This window comes from Neolamprologus brichardi, chromosome 7 (genome assembly GCF_056152115.1).
Source record: "Neolamprologus brichardi isolate AB-2024 chromosome 7, ASM5615211v1, whole genome shotgun sequence".
Taxonomy (NCBI): Eukaryota; Metazoa; Chordata; class Actinopteri; order Cichliformes; family Cichlidae; genus Neolamprologus; species Neolamprologus brichardi.
The window spans coordinates 9,336,152-9,353,893 of NC_142110.1; the positions used below are offsets into that span (position 1 = coordinate 9,336,152).

At 42.8% G+C, this 17,742-nt stretch overlaps 3 protein-coding genes across 6 annotated transcripts; 1 reads left to right on the forward strand and 2 right to left on the reverse strand.

Annotated features, from left to right (window-relative positions):
- Positions 1 to 272: 272 nt before the first annotated feature.
- Positions 273 to 2,083, reverse strand: tmem60 (transmembrane protein 60). 2 transcript variants are annotated; one of them, XM_006789501.3, is made up of 2 exons: positions 1,913 to 2,083; positions 273 to 1,693 (listed from the first exon to the last, which is right to left on the reverse strand). In XM_006789501.3, exon 2 carries the CDS (start codon positions 1,601 to 1,603, stop codon positions 1,199 to 1,201), a length of 405 nt encoding a protein of 134 aa, XP_006789564.1. In that variant the 5' UTR covers positions 1,604 to 1,693; positions 1,913 to 2,083; the 3' UTR covers positions 273 to 1,198. The 2 variants fall into 2 exon arrangements, with proteins under 2 accessions (XP_006789564.1, XP_087699175.1); XM_087843049.1 differs by having other exon boundaries at positions 1,893 to 2,083.
- A 614-nt stretch (positions 2,084 to 2,697) lies between these two features.
- On the reverse strand, positions 2,698 to 10,614 carry prr5a (proline rich 5a (renal)). Its single transcript, XM_006789500.3, has 11 exons — positions 10,387 to 10,614; positions 9,099 to 9,229; positions 6,700 to 6,825; positions 6,535 to 6,615; positions 6,022 to 6,070; positions 5,853 to 5,910; positions 5,662 to 5,753; positions 5,436 to 5,576; positions 4,849 to 4,984; positions 4,482 to 4,754; positions 2,698 to 4,395 (listed from the first exon to the last, which is right to left on the reverse strand). Exons 2-11 carry the CDS (start codon positions 9,227 to 9,229, stop codon positions 4,100 to 4,102), a joined length of 1,383 nt encoding a protein of 460 aa, XP_006789563.1. The 5' UTR covers positions 10,387 to 10,614; the 3' UTR covers positions 2,698 to 4,099.
- A 1,713-nt stretch (positions 10,615 to 12,327) lies between these two features.
- On the forward strand, positions 12,328 to 17,619 carry rad52 (RAD52 homolog, DNA repair protein). 3 transcript variants are annotated; one of them, XM_006789497.2, is made up of 11 exons: positions 12,328 to 12,626; positions 14,657 to 14,758; positions 14,882 to 14,975; positions 15,055 to 15,122; positions 15,200 to 15,318; positions 15,410 to 15,485; positions 15,572 to 15,804; positions 15,900 to 16,060; positions 16,996 to 17,067; positions 17,146 to 17,358; positions 17,436 to 17,619. In XM_006789497.2, exons 1-11 carry the CDS (start codon positions 12,579 to 12,581, stop codon positions 17,495 to 17,497), a joined length of 1,248 nt encoding a protein of 415 aa, XP_006789560.1. In that variant the 5' UTR covers positions 12,328 to 12,578; the 3' UTR covers positions 17,498 to 17,619. The 3 variants fall into 3 exon arrangements, with proteins under 3 accessions (XP_006789560.1, XP_006789561.1, XP_006789562.2); XM_006789498.2 differs by having other exon boundaries at positions 17,014 to 17,067; XM_006789499.2 differs by lacking the exon at positions 16,996 to 17,067 and having other exon boundaries at positions 17,129 to 17,358.
- The last annotated feature ends 123 nt before the right edge of the window (positions 17,620 to 17,742 follow it).

Below are 17,742 nucleotides of genomic sequence, written 5' to 3' on the forward strand. Positions count from 1 at the left end.
CTCAACTTCTTGGAGCATAAGGAAGCAGCACCTTCTTAACTTAAATTTTTATTTTCTCATCTAATACACCCTCCTGACCTGGAAATCAGTATGCTGTGCTGCAGGATCTCTAGGTTCCTAAAAATGCATCTGGAGCATAGGTTTGCTGGACAAGTTACAATAAAGGATACAAAGGTGTATAAGAGGAGTGTGACACACAGCTAGTGTAGTAGGAGGAGGACTCGCACACAATCACAAATTGTTAGCCAATGAGCGTGTCCAGAAAATCCACATAGATGGCCCAAATTTACAATTTTATTCAATATAACCTGAAACAGAGGTTATGTCTAAATCATTTTCACACAGTCTTTGTAGCACTGGAAGTGCTCTTGCAACCACAGATATCACCCCCTGGTGGCCATTAAAAAGAATGCAGGTTAAACGTACTTCGACATCGGCTTCACTTGTCAGCTGTAGATATCTCAGTCACTCTGAGATGACTGGATTTTTAAAAAATTATTAAATTCTATCATGAATTTTATAATTTTATTTCATGTCTCTTCATCCAGAGACACCACAAACACACTGCATCCTGGAATTCAGCCTTTTCCTGCTATGAAGGCTCAAAAGACTTTTAAATACTGACCTGCAGCAAGGTTGCACTTACTCTTAAATCTCCCTGGGTCATTTTGTTTGCAAACATGACGTAAAACAGCCGACAAAATGATGAACAGTGACATTTTTTCCTGGCTTTCAAAAAGATGTCTACAGCAGTTTGTACAGTGCAAATTACATTTAATATTAGCAGATGGGGGAAGTTCTCATCTACATTCAAACTGTTGCTGACAGAGTGCAGCTAATGTAGAAAAGTTAAGATCAATGTTTTGTGTAGCACATGTTTGATCAGCCAGACTTTTTACCTGGCTCTTAAGTTTAATCCATTCCTTACTAATGACTAAAAATGAGCTAAAAGGCAGCAACACATGTCCAAAAACATGTCCCAAAATAACACTCTGATGCCGCCTGAAGCAGGTGAAGGTGAAGCAGAGCCTGCGTGCCCCAGAGTGTAGATGTCACTAACCCAGTGAGTCTGCACTTACAGCAAAGGAACAGTGTTTTAAATAAAGGTCAGCATCTTCCTTCAGTGATGTATCCTTCGTCACAGATGCCTGAGTATTTAAAAAAAAAAAAAAAAAAAAAAGTTCACATTCTGGCAATTTCAGTCTCTCCTATAGTGGAAGACGCTGTAGCCCAGCTCTACCAGTGCTCCACCCAGCAGCACCCACAGAGGGATGCAGACCACACTGATCCACACTTTTGTGTGCCCCTCCATGCGGGAGCACAGAGTCAGGCAGAAGGCCAGCTTTAGCAGCAGGGCTGTTAGGTACCACAGCCTCCTCTTCAAGCTCTGCTCACCCTCCCTGGGGTCAAAGTCCGGCTTGCAGCGGCCTGCCATCTTCACTATCAGCATGAGGATGAGGATGCTGTCAAAGGTCCAAACAGGGAGGAAGATTAGGAACCAATTCCAGTGGATTCTGGAGTCCAGCTTGAGGACCAGCAGGATCAAGAAGATCAGAGCAAATATCCATGAGAGGAGCACTCGCTGGGCCAGGGACATCTTCATCTGTGGAGGACTGGCACAGAGCCAGTGTCACCCACACCCAGAGAGACTGAAGAAGGTGAGGAGGAGGAGGAGAAGCACAGTCAAGGTGATCTGAAAACACAGCAGAAGACAGCACAGGCCCGTCACCCCTTAATTATAAACACATGACTGAAAACTAGACCTCCCCCACTAGGAAGCAGACCCTCACGGGTCTTGTAGAGAAATCCATCTCCTGATACTTCCACTCAGTATTAAAGCAAACATAAAGCTAATGTATGTTAGCAAGCTGTAGCTAACTTGTAAAACTGACCCCACTGTTCGCAGTCTTACCGAGTTCAGCAGCAGAGTCAGCTCGATGTCTTTAACCCGGGGTTTCAACGACAAACTCTTCAAACGAAGACAAATACCAAAATAGCAGACAGACTGAAAACAGCGGCGAAGAAATGCGACAAAACGTTAGCTTTCAGCTACATACAGCCGACAGTTACCCTGCATTTCCGGTTAGTCCTTTCAAAACAAGTGCACGTCCTAAATAAAATTACATTTATCCTTTTCAAAACAAAACCGTGATTTTGTCAATCTGTTTTTGGATTGGGTCTTCACCCACTCATAGCAACCTAGTGGGGATCTAACCAAACAAATGCTTGATTTTTTTTTAAAGGTCCACTTACTTGATTTCTTCCCTCCAGCAACTCAGCAAACACCATCTGCTGTGCTGATAAAGATTACATGATGTAGCTGAAAGGATTTAATAGTTCCAAGATTAACCCAAGGGGAGTTAACAATAAAACGAAAGCTGACTGACTTCAGCATTTCACACTTATAAATATAAAATGTAAATAATGTGTTCTTCCTGGTCTTTTTGTTTTTTGTTTTTTTCTGTTTTATTGAAGTGGTACAGGTTTAAACTAGGGAGGGGGATTTCTACAATCTTGGTTACAACCTAGATTGCAAGGGGAACTTGGCTAAACAAAAATAAGTAAATAAATAAATAATAATCCAGCTTCAGCTGCAGAAACCCCCCCCCCTTCATAAAAACCAAAATATGTGTTGTACAAAGGCAGGGCAGACATTTATTTCTAATAAAATGCTTTTGCAGAAAAAGATGCACCATGTTTTCTTTTTATATTCCTCAAATGCATTTATTTCTCTTTTACTGGGCTAGTATTACAAATTAATACAAAGTACAACTCCAGAGACATCATAGATTGTCAAAAAAGTAAAGTACAAAACGCTTGAGGTAAAACATCATTGAAAAAGATTCAGTTAAAAAGCCCTTATTAAAATTTAAGTTCTTTTCAAGGTAAATGCTCACTTTACAGCTTCTGAAAAAAAAAAATAATAAAAACAAATGCAGTTTTATTTACAAGATAGTGGTGGTGCAAAATACAGTGTGTGAGACAACATTCAGTCAAAATCTTCATATCTTTGTCAAATGTAAACAATAAACATTGTCCTGTTCGCCAAAATGCCGTCACACTGATGTTTGCTCTAAAAAGACTCCACGAGCGCCGCTGACGCATGAGAGCAGAGGAGCTCATTACTACCCGGCAAAAAATATGAAACTGTTCGACATTACCACATTTACAAAGCAAATCCACGAAATGGATTGTGTATGAAAGGTTTCTCTAGGTAACCGTGGCAGCTTTCTCCTCTGCAGAGATAAGAAAATCCTTATCATTTCAAATTTTACTCTTACTTAAGAGCACCTCTGTGGGGCAACGGATAAGTCTGATAACACTCCGTAGTTTTATTAGTTTTTATATTGTTGACAAAACCCATCAAGAAAATAAACAGTGTATCAGTCTGGGTGTGACTCTCACCTAAGCTCATTTATTCCTAGACCCAAGTCTTTAGAACCAAATTACAGCAGAGACGTTATAGGAGCGACACTTTTCTGCAACAGCAAACATGGCGGTAAATGTATAACGTCGGGGGGAAAAAACTTTTTAAAACATTAATTTATTATTCAACTAAACTTTTTATGCAGTTTTATAAGGTAATATTTCAAAATAACAGTCTAAAAGATGTGAGTCAATGGTGGCTATGAAATGGTGAGACTGCTCTGTGGTTTCACTTTACATATAATATAAGCCAACACTTCTGTAGTGCATAAAAGTAGAAATGCAAACAAAAGAAATAAGGAATGTTACAGTCCAAGTGTGTGGCTTACTGATATGTTCAAAAAACAATGGAGCACTTGTTCATAATCATCAATTCATTGCTCATTGTAGTCTTTTTAAGAGATTTTTTGTTGATAACAGTGAAAATGTGAAGTACCATCAGATGCATCCTCGAGTCCTTTAATAACAGTACCACTTATCTAACAATCGTGTTTTTCTTGTTTTTAAGAATGAAAATTTCATTCATCAGTGAAAGCACTTGGAAGGAACTAGTCAGGGAAACTTATCATACTTCAGCAAAAAACCCAAAGCTAAACAGTAAGATGGTACCCATTCGAAATGTACGATTTCTTGCCTCCAGAATAGCGGGGTGCATCCCTAAAGGCAACCACAGTTACACAGTGCTCTGCCTGCTCTCGTGGCTGAGGCTGAGCCCCATCACCTCTGAGGAGTGAGATGGGAAATCAATAAATATCCCGTCTGGGCCTGAGTCTGCAGACTCTAGCACTTGTCCAATTATGGTTTCAGGGCTGGATGATTCACTGGGCGGCGTAGAGGATGCTCCCTTACTGAGATCAGTCATTGTTGTTGTGGCCTCGGTGCCATGGAGAGCTCCTGAGGAATGAAGCGGGAGGATGGGGGGAGACAGCAGAGGCAAGTCCATAGCACTGGCTCCAGCTTGTACTATACCTATGAAGGAGATAATACTGGATTATTAAGGTTTAGCATATAATGATGCTTCATAATAATCAACACAGTGAGGACTACAGTCGTACCGTTGAACTGAGAGCCCACACACAGTCTGTTGGAGGAGGAGCCAGACAGTTCTGATCCTGGGGCCAGGTCAGCATAGGCCAGTCCTTGCTCCTCCAGGCACGATATAATCTCACAGGCCGAGTGACGCCGAATTCCTCCACTGCCAACCGAGTTGGCATCTGGGTCATACTCAGCCACTGGGGTCAGCAGCAAAGGAACATTGTAGCTCTTTGATCGTACCACGGGGTTTTTAGACGGTTGATCCGCTGACTTGGACCAGCCCCAAGGCTTCTCTGAAACACAAGAGGGAAAGATGGGAAGACGTTATTAAGCTTCACCTACCCTTCAACCCTGAAAACTGTTATTTTTATCCCGCTTCTGCCTCACCCAGAACATTGCAGTGAGCTTCAGCATCATCTCCAGAGTAAAGCCCATGGGTGCCCAAATAGGGCGAGACCACCTTCTGAATCAGTGACTCCAACCTCAGGTATTCCTCAGTCACACCACGCGGCTCATGGACCCCCTAAACACAGGCATTAAACTGTATATTTAGCACCGTCATACTCACAGATCACCCCTGTGGGCTGTTGGTGCTTAAGTTTAGAAGAGAAAAAAAAAACTGTGTGACAATAAAAATATATATTTGTTTGAATAATGTTTGGGTTGCATGACTAAAAACTAATGCATTAACACAGTGTGTCACAACAAATAACCAGCAAATCAACTAATAATCAGTACATTTTATGAAGATGCGCCAAACTAAAAGTAATTTACTCAGAAACAACAGCAGTGTAGTACTTCTTTATCTTCATGAACACCTTCAGAATAATGCAATACAATTAAACCTTATCATTAATGTTAGAAACAAGCTGGGCCAAAAATGCACAACAGCAGGTGTTTGGAAACAAACTCAGACTCGGTGCTGAGCAGCACATAAGGAAGCCACGAGCTTGGCTTGATGCCCGCAGGCCTACCTGTAGGATGAGCAGCATTTGTGTAACAGAGGGAGGCACACGGGCCCGCGGGCGAGACAGGGCGTCCTCTAGCTTTACGCTGAGCACTATGGTGTTCCTGAAGTGCAGCAGGGCGAGCTGTCGGACAGAAGGCTCCTTACCCTGCGCGCAGAAAACAGCAGACAGACTGAGCATCGATTCAATAAAAGGCTAGGACGGAGATCAGACTCTTGAGATGCTCGCCTACCTGAACCGGGTGGAAGATGGCCTGCAGCATTGAGAGAACATCACAGAAGAAGAAGTCCCAGGTCTCCGCCAGAGAGTCAAGTAACTTCTGGCCTGCATGGATCCCAAAGGAACATGCTCAAAGCTGAATTAAGCTGATTTCCAGTGAGATACGCTAATTTCTATTTATTTATTAATTTCAAGATTGCATACCTTCATAGAATCTTATTTTGTCCCGCAGGATGACCATGCCTTTCGTTAGCAGCTGATTCTGTGAAAAGAAGCCAGTAATTATGAATCACTGTTTTCCAATTCCCGTCTCAAAGAGCTCTGAATTTAATACATCTGAAATAAACATCCTGTTTTATTTAAGGTGCATTACCTGAAGGTATTCTGTGAAGAAGGACCCCAGCTCAGTCTTTAAAAGATGTCTGAGGAAAAGGGACAAATGAATAAATACAGTTAGAAAGATAATAAGTGGTGTTGGGCTAATTATGTGTTTATAACTTTGTAAAAACAGTGCTTGGCAGCCATGTTATGTTCAGATCCGTCCGTGTAGTTATAGAAAAACGTGTCAACCTCCTTGTGACTTTTCTAGAAATATGTTTACCCAGCTATAATGGAAGCGGATACAAGCGATGGGTCTGGTTCAGAAAGATAATGAGATATCTGACGTGACCACATGACTCCCCAAGCCTACATGCTGTACACTACACACACAAACAAACCCGTTCACGAGGAAACATTCAGTCAACACATACAGCACACACGGTAATTACAACGATTACAGCACCAAATGACATCAACGGTCTAAAATAAGGAAGTTTTCTGAGAGCAGTGTTTGTGTGCAAGTCAGTGAGTCAGTGAGTGGGTGAGTGTGGCTGTTTACACTCACCGGACACCCTCATTAAGGACGTAAAGTTCATTATCCGCCAAGCCCTTCTTTTGGAAGACTGCTATCACAGCATTATGGATGCTGCAACATAACACACACACGAGCTGGTGTAAATTAAGAATCTCCACACACATTAAAACACTACCTTTGTCATATCTTGTGTACCTGTTCCAGGTGGCGTTGGCTCCTGCCCTCTTCTGCTTCTCCCCTCGGTCCTCCGGCGAACTTTTCTCACTCTTCCCCAGCTCACTGAGGCTGGGAGAGCTCATCAACTTCAGCCGGTGCAGAGTCCTCATGAGGCAAATGTAAAGGGAGAGAGACAGAGTATTCTAAGTACAGGACGGGAGAGAAAAAAGGTCAGCCGATGAGCCGACACATACAGAGACACACAGAGAGGAAACACGAGGAGGCAGCTGTAGGAGGAAGGGAGGGGAACATAAAAGGAGAGAATATGCACAGGAAAATACCCAAAACATAACAAGCACAATGACAATACAAAGAGCAACCAGTGGTAGAGGAGGAGAGATAAAGGACAGAATGATGCATGGTGAGATGGAAGCGGCACATTAAGAGCAGGATGGGTGGAGCCCAGCCGAGAGGTGGGCCACAGTGTCGCTGCACTGCCCGTCTCAGAACAGCAAAAAACAATAGCACGCACACGCTCGGATGGAAGGAGGGGGGGGCGTGCAAACTCTCCCTCCCTCCCTCCCTGGCTCTCTGTCGGTACAATACAGCTATTGATGCAAACAAATATTTATGCAGAGCACAGATACCAGAAGGAACTGCATGGTAAGCAGCCGGGGCTTTGTGAATTTTACTGTACGCAGATGAGGTGGAGGAGGAAGTCGTCCGGCTTTTAAACAACAGCAGAAACAGCGATAGGAAGCACGGACACAATGCAGAACAATAAAAGAGGCTTTTCCTGCTCTCCCACAGCTGGTGGCGAGTGCAGCAGGATAAAAGTAAAAAGTAGCACAATATGTGAGACAGGAACTTGACCAATATTAGATTTCTTATCTTCTTCTTTTTTTCTTTTTTTTTTTGTTGCTGTGGGGTCAGATGAGAAGATTGATATCATATTTTTAACCACTGAAGCTAAATATGCAGCTACAGCCAGGAGTTGATAAGCGTACTGCAGAGATATGAACATATGAATATATATACATATGAAGATATGAGGGGGGGGGGGGGGGGGGGGTGATTGCATCTTATCAAAAAACAAGGAATGCATTTACAAGTTTGAACTTATTTTGGATTTTTTTCTAATCAGGGTCAGAAATCTACATATATTCCCTTAAATTTTTAATAAGTGGTGCTAAAGGTTCTACGGTGTTTTTTAACTTTAAAAAAAGCCAAGGCCTGTTAACTTCCTGTTAGTTGTTATGATTACATATTTGGAGGAGTAAAGCTTAAGTTTTCAAACCTAAGAACACAGAAATAGCTGTCAAGCATGGTGGTGATAGCATCATGCTCCGGGCTTGGTTTGCTGCCAGTGGTACTGGCAGCAAACCAGTGGTAGGCAGTGGTAGTTTAAATGAACCAGTTTAAATGAACTATACGAATTCTGCTAAGAAGAGTGATCTAACATCCAGGCATTGTTATGCCAGAAGCTTGTTGACAGCTACCAAAAGCATCTGGTCAAGGTGCAACTTGTTAAGAGACATTTAATCAAATATTAGTGGGGGAGTATACATGTATTTGAGTGTGTATGTATACTTTTTGCCTTAGAGAAAATAGTCCCTAAAGATGTATGGTGTACAATCATTCCAACCTAGAAAAAGTTCAAAGAAATTAAAATTCTAAAATTACTGTGACATTCGTGTCCATGATGAGTGTTTGTAAACTTCTCAGCACAACTGAAGGTTTTGGCATCTCTAATTTAGAAATCATCTGTTACTACCCTCCAAAAAAATCCACAAACCTCAGCGTGAGCAGTTTCATGTAGGAACTACACCTGCCAGCATGGAAGCGTGTGTGCTGCACATTAAGATTACAGCTCAGTGAAGGGAAACACTGATGTTTCCACCTTGTAATGCCTTGTAAAACTGCCCCTTTAAGAGGCACAATTCCCAAAATGTAATGTAATTCGAGTATACCTAAAATTTAAGTGCATGTTTTAACACATTCATCAATCTAAAATATCCTAAAAGTTTTTAAAAAAGAGAGACAGAGACAGAAAACACTGTTTGCATATTTTTAGGAGGACCTGGTGAAAAAGAAGAAATGATGAGTTCAAACACACGCAGTCCTGAAACTCTCTGCTGACAACACAGCAGTAAACAACAGAGCCCCCCGTTTCACACCCACACACATGAAGACAGCAAACATGGAAAGCAGAGTGCACAAACGAATGAGGTGCCCATACATGAGGAAATGAGTCAATTAAACATCCCACCAGGACATCATTACCATTAGGCCAGCATGTGTTTCAGCTGGTTAATGAAATCTTCTGGGACAGACATGGTGTGATTTCTTTTTTCTTTTTGTAAATGCTTATAAATATTTCATGCATTTTCCAGGAGGCTGCACGCTGTGAAATGCTAAGCCCAGGAACTGAGACTCACCTCCTGATTGGATGCTCATTGCTGCTGTCCAAATCCGGGCTCGGAGGAGGGGGCGAGAAGGTGCTGAAGTTGAGCGACAGGGGTCGAGGGGAGGGCCGGGAGGCGTGCCTCCGCCGCAGTCCATCAAGCATCTGAAGTTTGCGTAAAAGTGGAAATGTCAACAAAAGCTAGCAGAAGGGATTAAAATTGGATCAAGGAGCTGTGTGAGGCATCGATGAAAAATGTCTCAAGTGCAGTCATGAGCCTCCTCCGCCCTTTACTTTGAGAGAGCGAGTCAAGCAGGGAACATTAAAGCGGTATAAGAGACACAACACAGTAAAGCGAAATTCACGGTCAAAGGGGCACAGGATAAAAATCAAACCCCACATCTGAGACTTCCTCACAATGAGCGCTTTCTCTTTCTTTATTCTCTACCTGACTGTCAGTTCAAAACCACAGAAGAGTGTTTTGCAATCAAAGCTGGGCTGACCTCCAGGGTTTGCACACGCATTACATCAGAGGAAAGAGGAAAGAGAAGTGCATGTGTGTACACGCATCAGTCTGCGCCAGTTATTTCTGTAAAAGCGTTACAGTTGCTCTCAGTTTGGGTGTCTCCCTATAGAAACGTACTGTACAAAGTAAAGCACCATCCCCTGGTCAGAGGGGAGAACAGCAGTCTGGGTTGTCACTCTACAGACAAAAGAGCCAACACTAGCCTCAACATGTAAAGCACAAAGAGAGGGGGGTGCCTCGTGTGTTTTCAGAAGAACCGGCCCTGCAGTTTAATTAGAGTAAGATCACATCTGAGTCAGCAGCGCTGGCTGCTCACTGTCTACCCGGAATGCCATGCCACGCCAGTCTGGGCATTTCTGCTTTTGTTCACCCCTCCTCCTCCTTGGCTTGTCTTTTAGGGGCGATTACAATAAGATCGATGCCTCTTAAAAAATAAATAAAAATGATCCGTATGAACATAAATTTATTTTCTGCTGTATGGATCTCTCCCCGTGCTTCCGAGCTGAACCATTCGACATCATACGGCCATTCAATCGGCCAGACACGCAATCAACAGTCCACGTTTATCCTACTGGGAGGAATGCACCGCCAGTCGTGCGTACGTGGATGTTTTATGTTTTTAAAAACCTGTGCGCAGAACACAATGAAGCAAAGTGCCCCGGTAAACAAAGCCACCGTGTAACGAACACACGCAGATGCTGCATTTGGTCCACCTTTGGATAAAAACTGTATCATAATGGCCACAAAGTTGCCGTATGTCATGCGCCTCTGCCCGCCCACTGTAGCCCGCACTCACCGTTCCTGATCCTGTTGTGTAGCTCCTGCTGGGATGAAACGTTCATGTAGTGCTGAGGGGAAGTGTTTACTGTCCGGGTTCATCAGCGGCTGCCTCCTGTTCTGTTACCCGCCGGTCTGCGCACCCTCACGGGCATCGGGGTGCGGGCGGGCGGGCGGTGGAAAGGTCCGACCTGCGGGGACTCATTCAGTAAGAAGCCAGAAGCAAGAACCGCCGCTTGCTCGCTCCGGCTCGCCCCCGCTTTGTTTTGACGAGATGCAAACGCGAAACCTGGACGCGTGGACGCGGCCACGAGCAGCACGTGCACGTGCGTCCGTGTTTATAGCTGTATGTAAGCGGGAGGGGAAACAAGAATAATGGCAGAGTTTAATTCCGGAGGGATGATTTTATTATTATTAAGACGAAGACTGTAAGGATTAACACACAAACCGGGGGGACACTAATACGCAAACAGTGTGCTAACACTGCAGTGCACAGGTGTGCAGTCAGTGGTGAGAAAGGCCTTGCTTTGCAATATGGCCATAAACAGAAGATAGTAAACACAGTTTCCAGCTCTGACCCAAATCCACGCAGTTTCACACCGGGGGAGCCTCACCATCTGTGAGTGCAGATGCGTGTGTTCTCCGGATAATCCCCTTTTTCCGTGGATGAGATGTTAAAAAAATAAGGGTGGGGGTGTGGGGGCAGTCTTGTGAGAAACTGTAAGGAATAAATTTTGTTTTCTGTCTGCAGTGCAAAAATCCTGGCACTCCTATACACGTGACAGAAAATGGCTCTTGTTGGATCAAAGAGGTGCGTTATAACACGGTGCGTTTAGCTCAGATTGTTAATAAAAGGGAGATTGTATTCTCCCATACAATCCCACGAGATTTAGTGCAAACACAGACCAGCCCGATCAGCCTGCTATTCCAGCTAAAACAGGGAAAACAGGTAGAGATCCTTCTTGTATGCAAATATTTATCTTGCAGATATTTAATTAACTGCACAAGGAAGACTAAACAACAAATGCAAAAACTTTAGCTTCTGTTAAATTTTTAATTGCATTAATCAAATCTCTCATAGCTACTTACATTCTTTTGCAAATCTCCTCTGAGGTCACTTTAGTGTCTGTGGATCAGAGTCTGTTGAAATAGAGGTTGGGCGAACGGAAAATGTTCCTTGTGCAGAATCCAAACCTGTTTAACCGCTTGCATGCGGTTTGCATGCTGTTATATGCAGGCTTTGTGTGTCCATGATAGCCGATTGAGTTCTGAGGCTTGCATTATGTTTTTTATTTTATTATAAAGCTGTTTTCCCTACAGTGCTGCTGTACTCATTTGATTATTTATTTTAAAGCTTGGAATCATTATAGATAAACAGTCCACAAGGCACACAAACCAGACAAGGGCCAGCGTAAAAGATCATATCAAAAGCAGTGAAAAGTCTCCCCTCTAATAACCACGTGTTGTGGCTGGGTAATCTTCTATTTGTTATTCAAAATGAAACACTGTTTTATTATGGAATAAGGAATATAATGATTTCAAAGATTAATTAAGGAACTGAAAACAGTGTCTGTAGAGACCTCGACCTGAGGATGTGAGGTCAAAGAATGTGACTCTAGCCACACCCTACGGGTAGCATCACCTGCCTTTGTCTCCTCTGCACACCAGTTCCAGTCATTAGATGGGGCATACTCAAACAAAAATATTATTAGATACTTATAGACACCTTCCAATGAAATATGCATTTAAGCCCACCTCGTCATTTTCTATATCTAGCCCTCTGAGAGGAAATATGACTTTCATGGCGCATCGTTTGTGTTTCAGTGGATGTATATTTTTTAAACTATCATAAATAAAATAAAAATTAAATAGTTGATTCTGCCTTTAAAATATATAAGTTAATAATTAAATTTTGCGTGTAAACCCAGTAACCCCTTGATTTCAGTTGTTTATTTTCCAATAGGCGTGAAGGCACCATAAGCTCCTCCTCCGGTAGTCCGAGCGGGAAGTTCAGAAAGATGGCTGCCTCTTTGAAATAATATTCGTGTTTTCTGTTGCTCATTCAACACAGAAGGCAGTTTAGAGGGACTGTAACCGGCTAGTTTGTATGCACTGACTTCTATCGGGTGACAGGCTCATCTCGTGTTGTTTTATCGATAAGTGAAGCCAGCTTAGCCTGTTTTTCAGTGACTGAGGAACATCTCGGCAGTCATGTCCAGTGAGGAGACGAGCAGCTCTGCGTCCAGGTGCTTCGGACAGGTATGTGGGCTACATGAGACTTATTTAACGGTTTACTGAGGGGGAAAAAAGCTAATTATTCTAAATTGGACACAGGTGTGTTGAGTTAAATTAGAATGATAAAGCACATCCGTTTTTGCTTCCAGTCCCACTGCTGATAACGTTTTGATTGAAACGGGTTGAAGCACAATGTGTGTCAGTCTGAATGTCTGTGACTGGACACTAGAGGGGACCGAGTTTATTTATGTCGTAGAGTATCATAGTTTTGTATTTTCTACAAAGTTTGTAATTTCTTTTGAAAGTTTAGTTTTTATTGTTCTTCCGGTCCTATACACCCTAAACCCCCCGCTATGGTCTTTCCTCTTTTGTCTGGAAACTCCTTCTTCAGCATCCTTGGTCCAATATATCCACCATCCGTCCTCTGCACACGTTTCTAACCTGAGATGTCGCTCTGATGTACTCATTTCTAATCTTGTCTATTCTTGGTCAACCCCAATGAAAATCTGAGCACCTTCACCTCTGTCAGCTCCAGTCACACCTCCTGTCTTTTTTGTCAGTTCACCTTCTCCAAACTAAACATCGTAGCAGTTCTCACGACCATCTTCTAAACCTTACCCTTCATTCTTGCTGCTATTCTTCTGTTAAAAATCACTGCCACGCCTCTCCATGGGCGCACTTTGATATAAAGAGGTCTGGAGCAGTGAAACACTCCTCTCTATTATTGTAAAGGACTTCAACTACACATTTAATCACTGGGCGATCTTAATATAAGAAGAAGAAATACAATTTCAACAGTGTGTCTCAGTTTTTCTACACCATAAAGAAGATGCTGTCAGCCCGACTCTCAAATTGTAAGAAATAAATGTGCAAAATTAGATAAAATGGTCCAGTAGCTCACTGCCTAGACTCTCCTGTAGTGATAAAACAGACACCCCCAAAAGTTGATTCAGTTCATCTGGACGTAGCGTTTTCAGTGGGAGAAACGTTTCGTCACTCATCCAAGTGACTTCTTCAGTCTATGTCCAGATGAACAGAATCGACTTTTGGGGATTTACTTACCTGGATGATTGAGCATGCATCAAGACAATAAAACAAAGTTTTGTTAATTCACAGAAAATGCCTGGTTTCTTTAGTGGATGGTGAAAAAATAGTTTTCTGTCATTTAAATGCTTTTCTATTGCTTAGTTACTCTGATGTGATATGAATGGCGGTAGGGGAGATTTTAATCAGTGGGAACATTTTTTCAAACGCATGAAAATACCGTAATAATTCCAAAATTTATGCCCTGAAATGGAGTCTTTGCCTAATTTTTGACTCCCCTGCCTTATAGTGCAATTTTAAAAATATTTACAATAGTGATTGAAATTAAAGAATACATTTAAAGAGGAAAACAAATGAAAGAGGAGCAGGAAGCCATAATACAGAAGTGTGTGAGGAATCTTAATAAGTCTGAGGGAGGAGAAGCTGTCCTGTGTCTGTGCAGTGGAGTGGAGTGTGTTCGATGGGTTGCCGATGATGGAGAGGTTTGTTCAGAGACCTCTGGTCTCTCACTGACTCACATGCCTCCAGATTCTGGGCAATAATTGATCCAGTCTTATGGATTAGTTTGTTGATCTTGCTGGCATGTCTGTTTTTGCAGAAGTCTTTCTATTTTATTATATTTTCTTTAATGTAACTAAAATAATTTTTTAACTTCCACCTTTAGTTCAGTTTTATTTTAATATTAACAACCTTGGATTTCGCCTGTAACCTGCACTTCCATATTAAGTTGAAAGGATTTGCTGACCTTCCTGGAAGCCCAAAGGCTGCCGAGAACAGCTTGTGCTCTCGGTGGCTTTTTAATGTCTGAAATGAAGTAGAAGTACACAAAGCATCAGTGATGAATCACTCTTTATGTTATTAGTGTAAACCTAGCTTCCTGCACCTCCAGAGGATAATAACTGCCAGCCAGTTTCACTCAGATCATACAAATGTGACGACAGTGTAAGCTTGTTTTCATTATTAATGGTATTTCCGCTGTGTGCCTTGCTGACACTGGGGTGTGTGGACAGTTTACCTACACAGCTGAGGAGTACCAGGCAGTGCAAGATGCTCTGCGACAGAAGCTGGGACCAGAGTACATCAGCACCAGAATGGCCGGAGGAGGACAGAAGGCAGGTCTTTGTTTTCCTCTGCAGCTAGAAAAGCTGCCTGCACCTCAGGCTGTGGATGTTTCTTCACTATAACATGTCATAATTTCATTTTTCAACTTCAAATAGCTACTCTGTTTTCAACAGGTATGCTACATTGAAGGCCATCGTGTCATCAGTTTGGCCAATGAGATGTTTGGATACAACGGATGGTCTCACTCCATTTCCCAGCAGAACGTTGGTATGACTTGTTTCACAGCTTAGGATCCAGGTTTACCTTCTCACGCTCAGACTAACAGTCTGATGATTTTTGTTGGCAGATTTCATAGACCTCATCAATGGGAAGTTTTACGTCGGTGTCAGCGCGTTTGTTAAAGTGCAGCTCAAGGTTGGGTAAATGAGCCTCTTTTATTTTTCTGCCTCCCTCTCTTCCATCCATATGAGTTCATGTTGCTTTTCCTCCAGGATGGATCGTTTCATGAGGATGTTGGCTACGGAGTCAGCGAAGGACTAAAGTCGAAAGCTCTGTCACTGGAAAAGGCGAGGAAGGAAGCGGTCACTGATGGCATGAAGAGAGCTCTGAAGTATGGGAATTTACTTATATTTAAAAACATGCTGGAAATTTTATTTTATTTTAATCATGAAAAAGTTTGTTTTTCTTTTTCCTATGTTTAGATGTTTTGGTAATGCTCTTGGTAACTGCATCCTGAATAAAGAATACCTCCTAGCCATTAACAAGATCCCCAAGCAGGTCAGGATCAACATTTAAAGTATAATTTTTAGTTTTCAGTCTAGTCTGTTTTTGGAAGCTGATTCTTGTCACTTCTCTACACAAAGCCACCACCTCCTCTAGATCCAGCCCGGACTAAGCGTACTGAAGGTGAGCCGTCGGTGGAGAAGGCCCGGCTTGGCAGTCTGCTCCGAGAGGAGAGTCTTATATCAGCAACGGTTCCTGTCAGGACGCCGCTGGAGCCCAGAGTCATCAACCAGAACCAGAGTCATTCAGAAGTTCACACTCCCAATGCTGCTGACGCTGCACCTGGCATGAAGAGTGAGAACATCAGCTCCGGGTAGGAAAAGCTCTGGTTTTCCTCATCTTCTCGACATCTCCTAATTGCTGTCCTCTTCTAAGCTCTGGTGTCAACTCTGTGGATGTTGTTGTCAGGTCAGAAACACACACAGACCCCAAACAGCTGAGAAAACTCCGACAGCAGCAGCTTCAGCAGAAGTTCAGGAGAGAGATGGAGGCCAAGAAGCTGCAGCAGAAGCAAAACCGAGCCAAACCTGAGGAGGAAGAGGTCACTATAGGACAAGGATCCAGTGAAGGTAGAGAGAAGATTTTGATTTTCTTTTATCGGTTTAGTTTTTATTGTTATGTTGTGATTATTGTATGGAGGGCATATGTCAGAGGCAAGATTTCCGATTATGAATTTTAATTTCCTTTTTAAGTCTAGTTTGTAGTTTTAGTTGGTTTCAGTTTTTAGTTGTGGTTCTTTAACTCTAATAACCTTGGTATAGAGTGATTACAGACTGTTAAAATGCGCTAATCAGTTTTTATGGCAGCACGGTGGCACGGTGGTTAGCACTGTTGCCGCACAGCAAGAAGGTCCTGAGTTCAATTCCAACATCAGGCCGGGGTCTTTCTGTGTGGAGTTTGCATGTTCTCCCCGTGTTTGCGTGGGTTCCCTCCGGGTACTCCGGCTTCCTCCCACCGTCCAAAGACATGCAGCTTGTGGGGATAGGTTAATTGGATAATCCAAATTGCCACTAGGTGTGAATGTGTGAATGAATGTGAGTGCGAATGGTTGTCTGTCCTTGTGTGTTAGCCCTGCGACAGACTGGCGACCTGTCCAGGGTGTACCCTGCCTCTCGCCCTATGACAGCTGGGATAGGCTCCAGCGCCCCCCGCGACCCTGAAAAGGATAAGCGGAAGCAAATGGATGGATGGATGGAATTTCCTTTTTAAGTCTAGTTTGTAGTTTTAGTTGGTTTCAGTTTTTAGTTGTGGTTCTTTAACTCTAATAACCTTGGTATAGAGTGATTACAGACTGTTAAAATGCGCTAATCAGTTTTTACACTTTATTACAGGGGAGAGATTAAAAGTAATACAGCAACACTGAGGTTTGGGGTAGATTTCTACTCTGAGATGGAAGAAAAAGTTGACAAAATAATCTCACAAAAATAGTTTAGCATGTCTTGCAGGTTGGTTTGGCTCTTACAGTTTGAGAGATCCTTTTTTTCCCCCTCTTTCTGTCATAAAGGGGTTCCTATCTTCGCAGGTGCTGAAGCTGAACTCAGGAAGTCCACCAGCAGCAGAGACGTGTATTTAGCAGGTGCTGTAAAGGCTCCACATACTTGGACTGTGTGATGAGGAGGCCTGCATCTCATTTCCAGTTGGTCTTGCTGTGCAGATGACCCTGAGCTCTGGGATTTCACTCTTTATGGGATTGAGGATCTGGATGTCCCTGCGGCTGCCCCTTCACCCAGAGGAACCCGGCCCAGTACGCCTGGGAATCATCAGATGCAGACGCGCAGTAAAACCCCTCAGAGGACCGCAGACAGGCGACCAGAGGCCCCGCCGAACAGCAGAGGACAGGAGCAGGCTCAGTATCAGGGCAGACCAGGTGAGTCAGATCAGTCAGTGAATAAGCTTCAGTGCTAAATTCTGTCTGAAACTCACTACTACTTCTCCACTTTTCAGGTGAAGCCTCGAGTCCGTACAGACAAGGACAGTTCATGAAAAAACGCAGGCTGGACACCTGACATCCAGCCACTATTTTGCTTTTACTTCACTTTGTACATTTGAAATTGTAAAGAATTGCTGCTTTATATACATCTGGATACATGTTTTCTGATTTTGTTAAAAAATAAAAACATAACCAAACTGGGAATCCTGCCAGATTTATTTGAAAAAGTGAAATTTAATTTCAGATGAAACAAATAAATTAGACTTTTGATACATAACTTCTTAATTATCTTTAGAATGTAGCCTTTTGTTCATGTTGAAA

Coding starts and splice junctions, on each gene's coding strand:
- tmem60 (XM_006789501.3), bottom strand. CDS start 1,603: ATGAAGATGTCCCTGGCCCAGCGAGTGCTCCTCTCATGGATATTTGCT.
- prr5a (XM_006789500.3), bottom strand. CDS start 9,229: ATGCTTGATGGACTGCGGCGGAGGCACGCCTCCCGGCCCTCCCCTCGA. Junction 5,754..5,852: donor CAAAATAAGATTCTATGAAG/GTATGCAATCTT, acceptor GGATCCATGCAG/GCCAGAAGTTACTTGACTCT. Junction 4,755..4,848: donor AGCTCACTGCAATGTTCTGG/GTGAGGCAGAAG, acceptor CTTGTGTTTCAG/AGAAGCCTTGGGGCTGGTCC.
- rad52 (XM_006789497.2), top strand. CDS start 12,579: ATGTCCAGTGAGGAGACGAGCAGCTCTGCGTCCAGGTGCTTCGGACAG. Junction 14,759..14,881: donor TGGCCGGAGGAGGACAGAAG/GCAGGTCTTTGT, acceptor TGTTTTCAACAG/GTATGCTACATTGAAGGCCA. Junction 15,805..15,899: donor AGTGAGAACATCAGCTCCGG/GTAGGAAAAGCT, acceptor TGTTGTTGTCAG/GTCAGAAACACACACAGACC.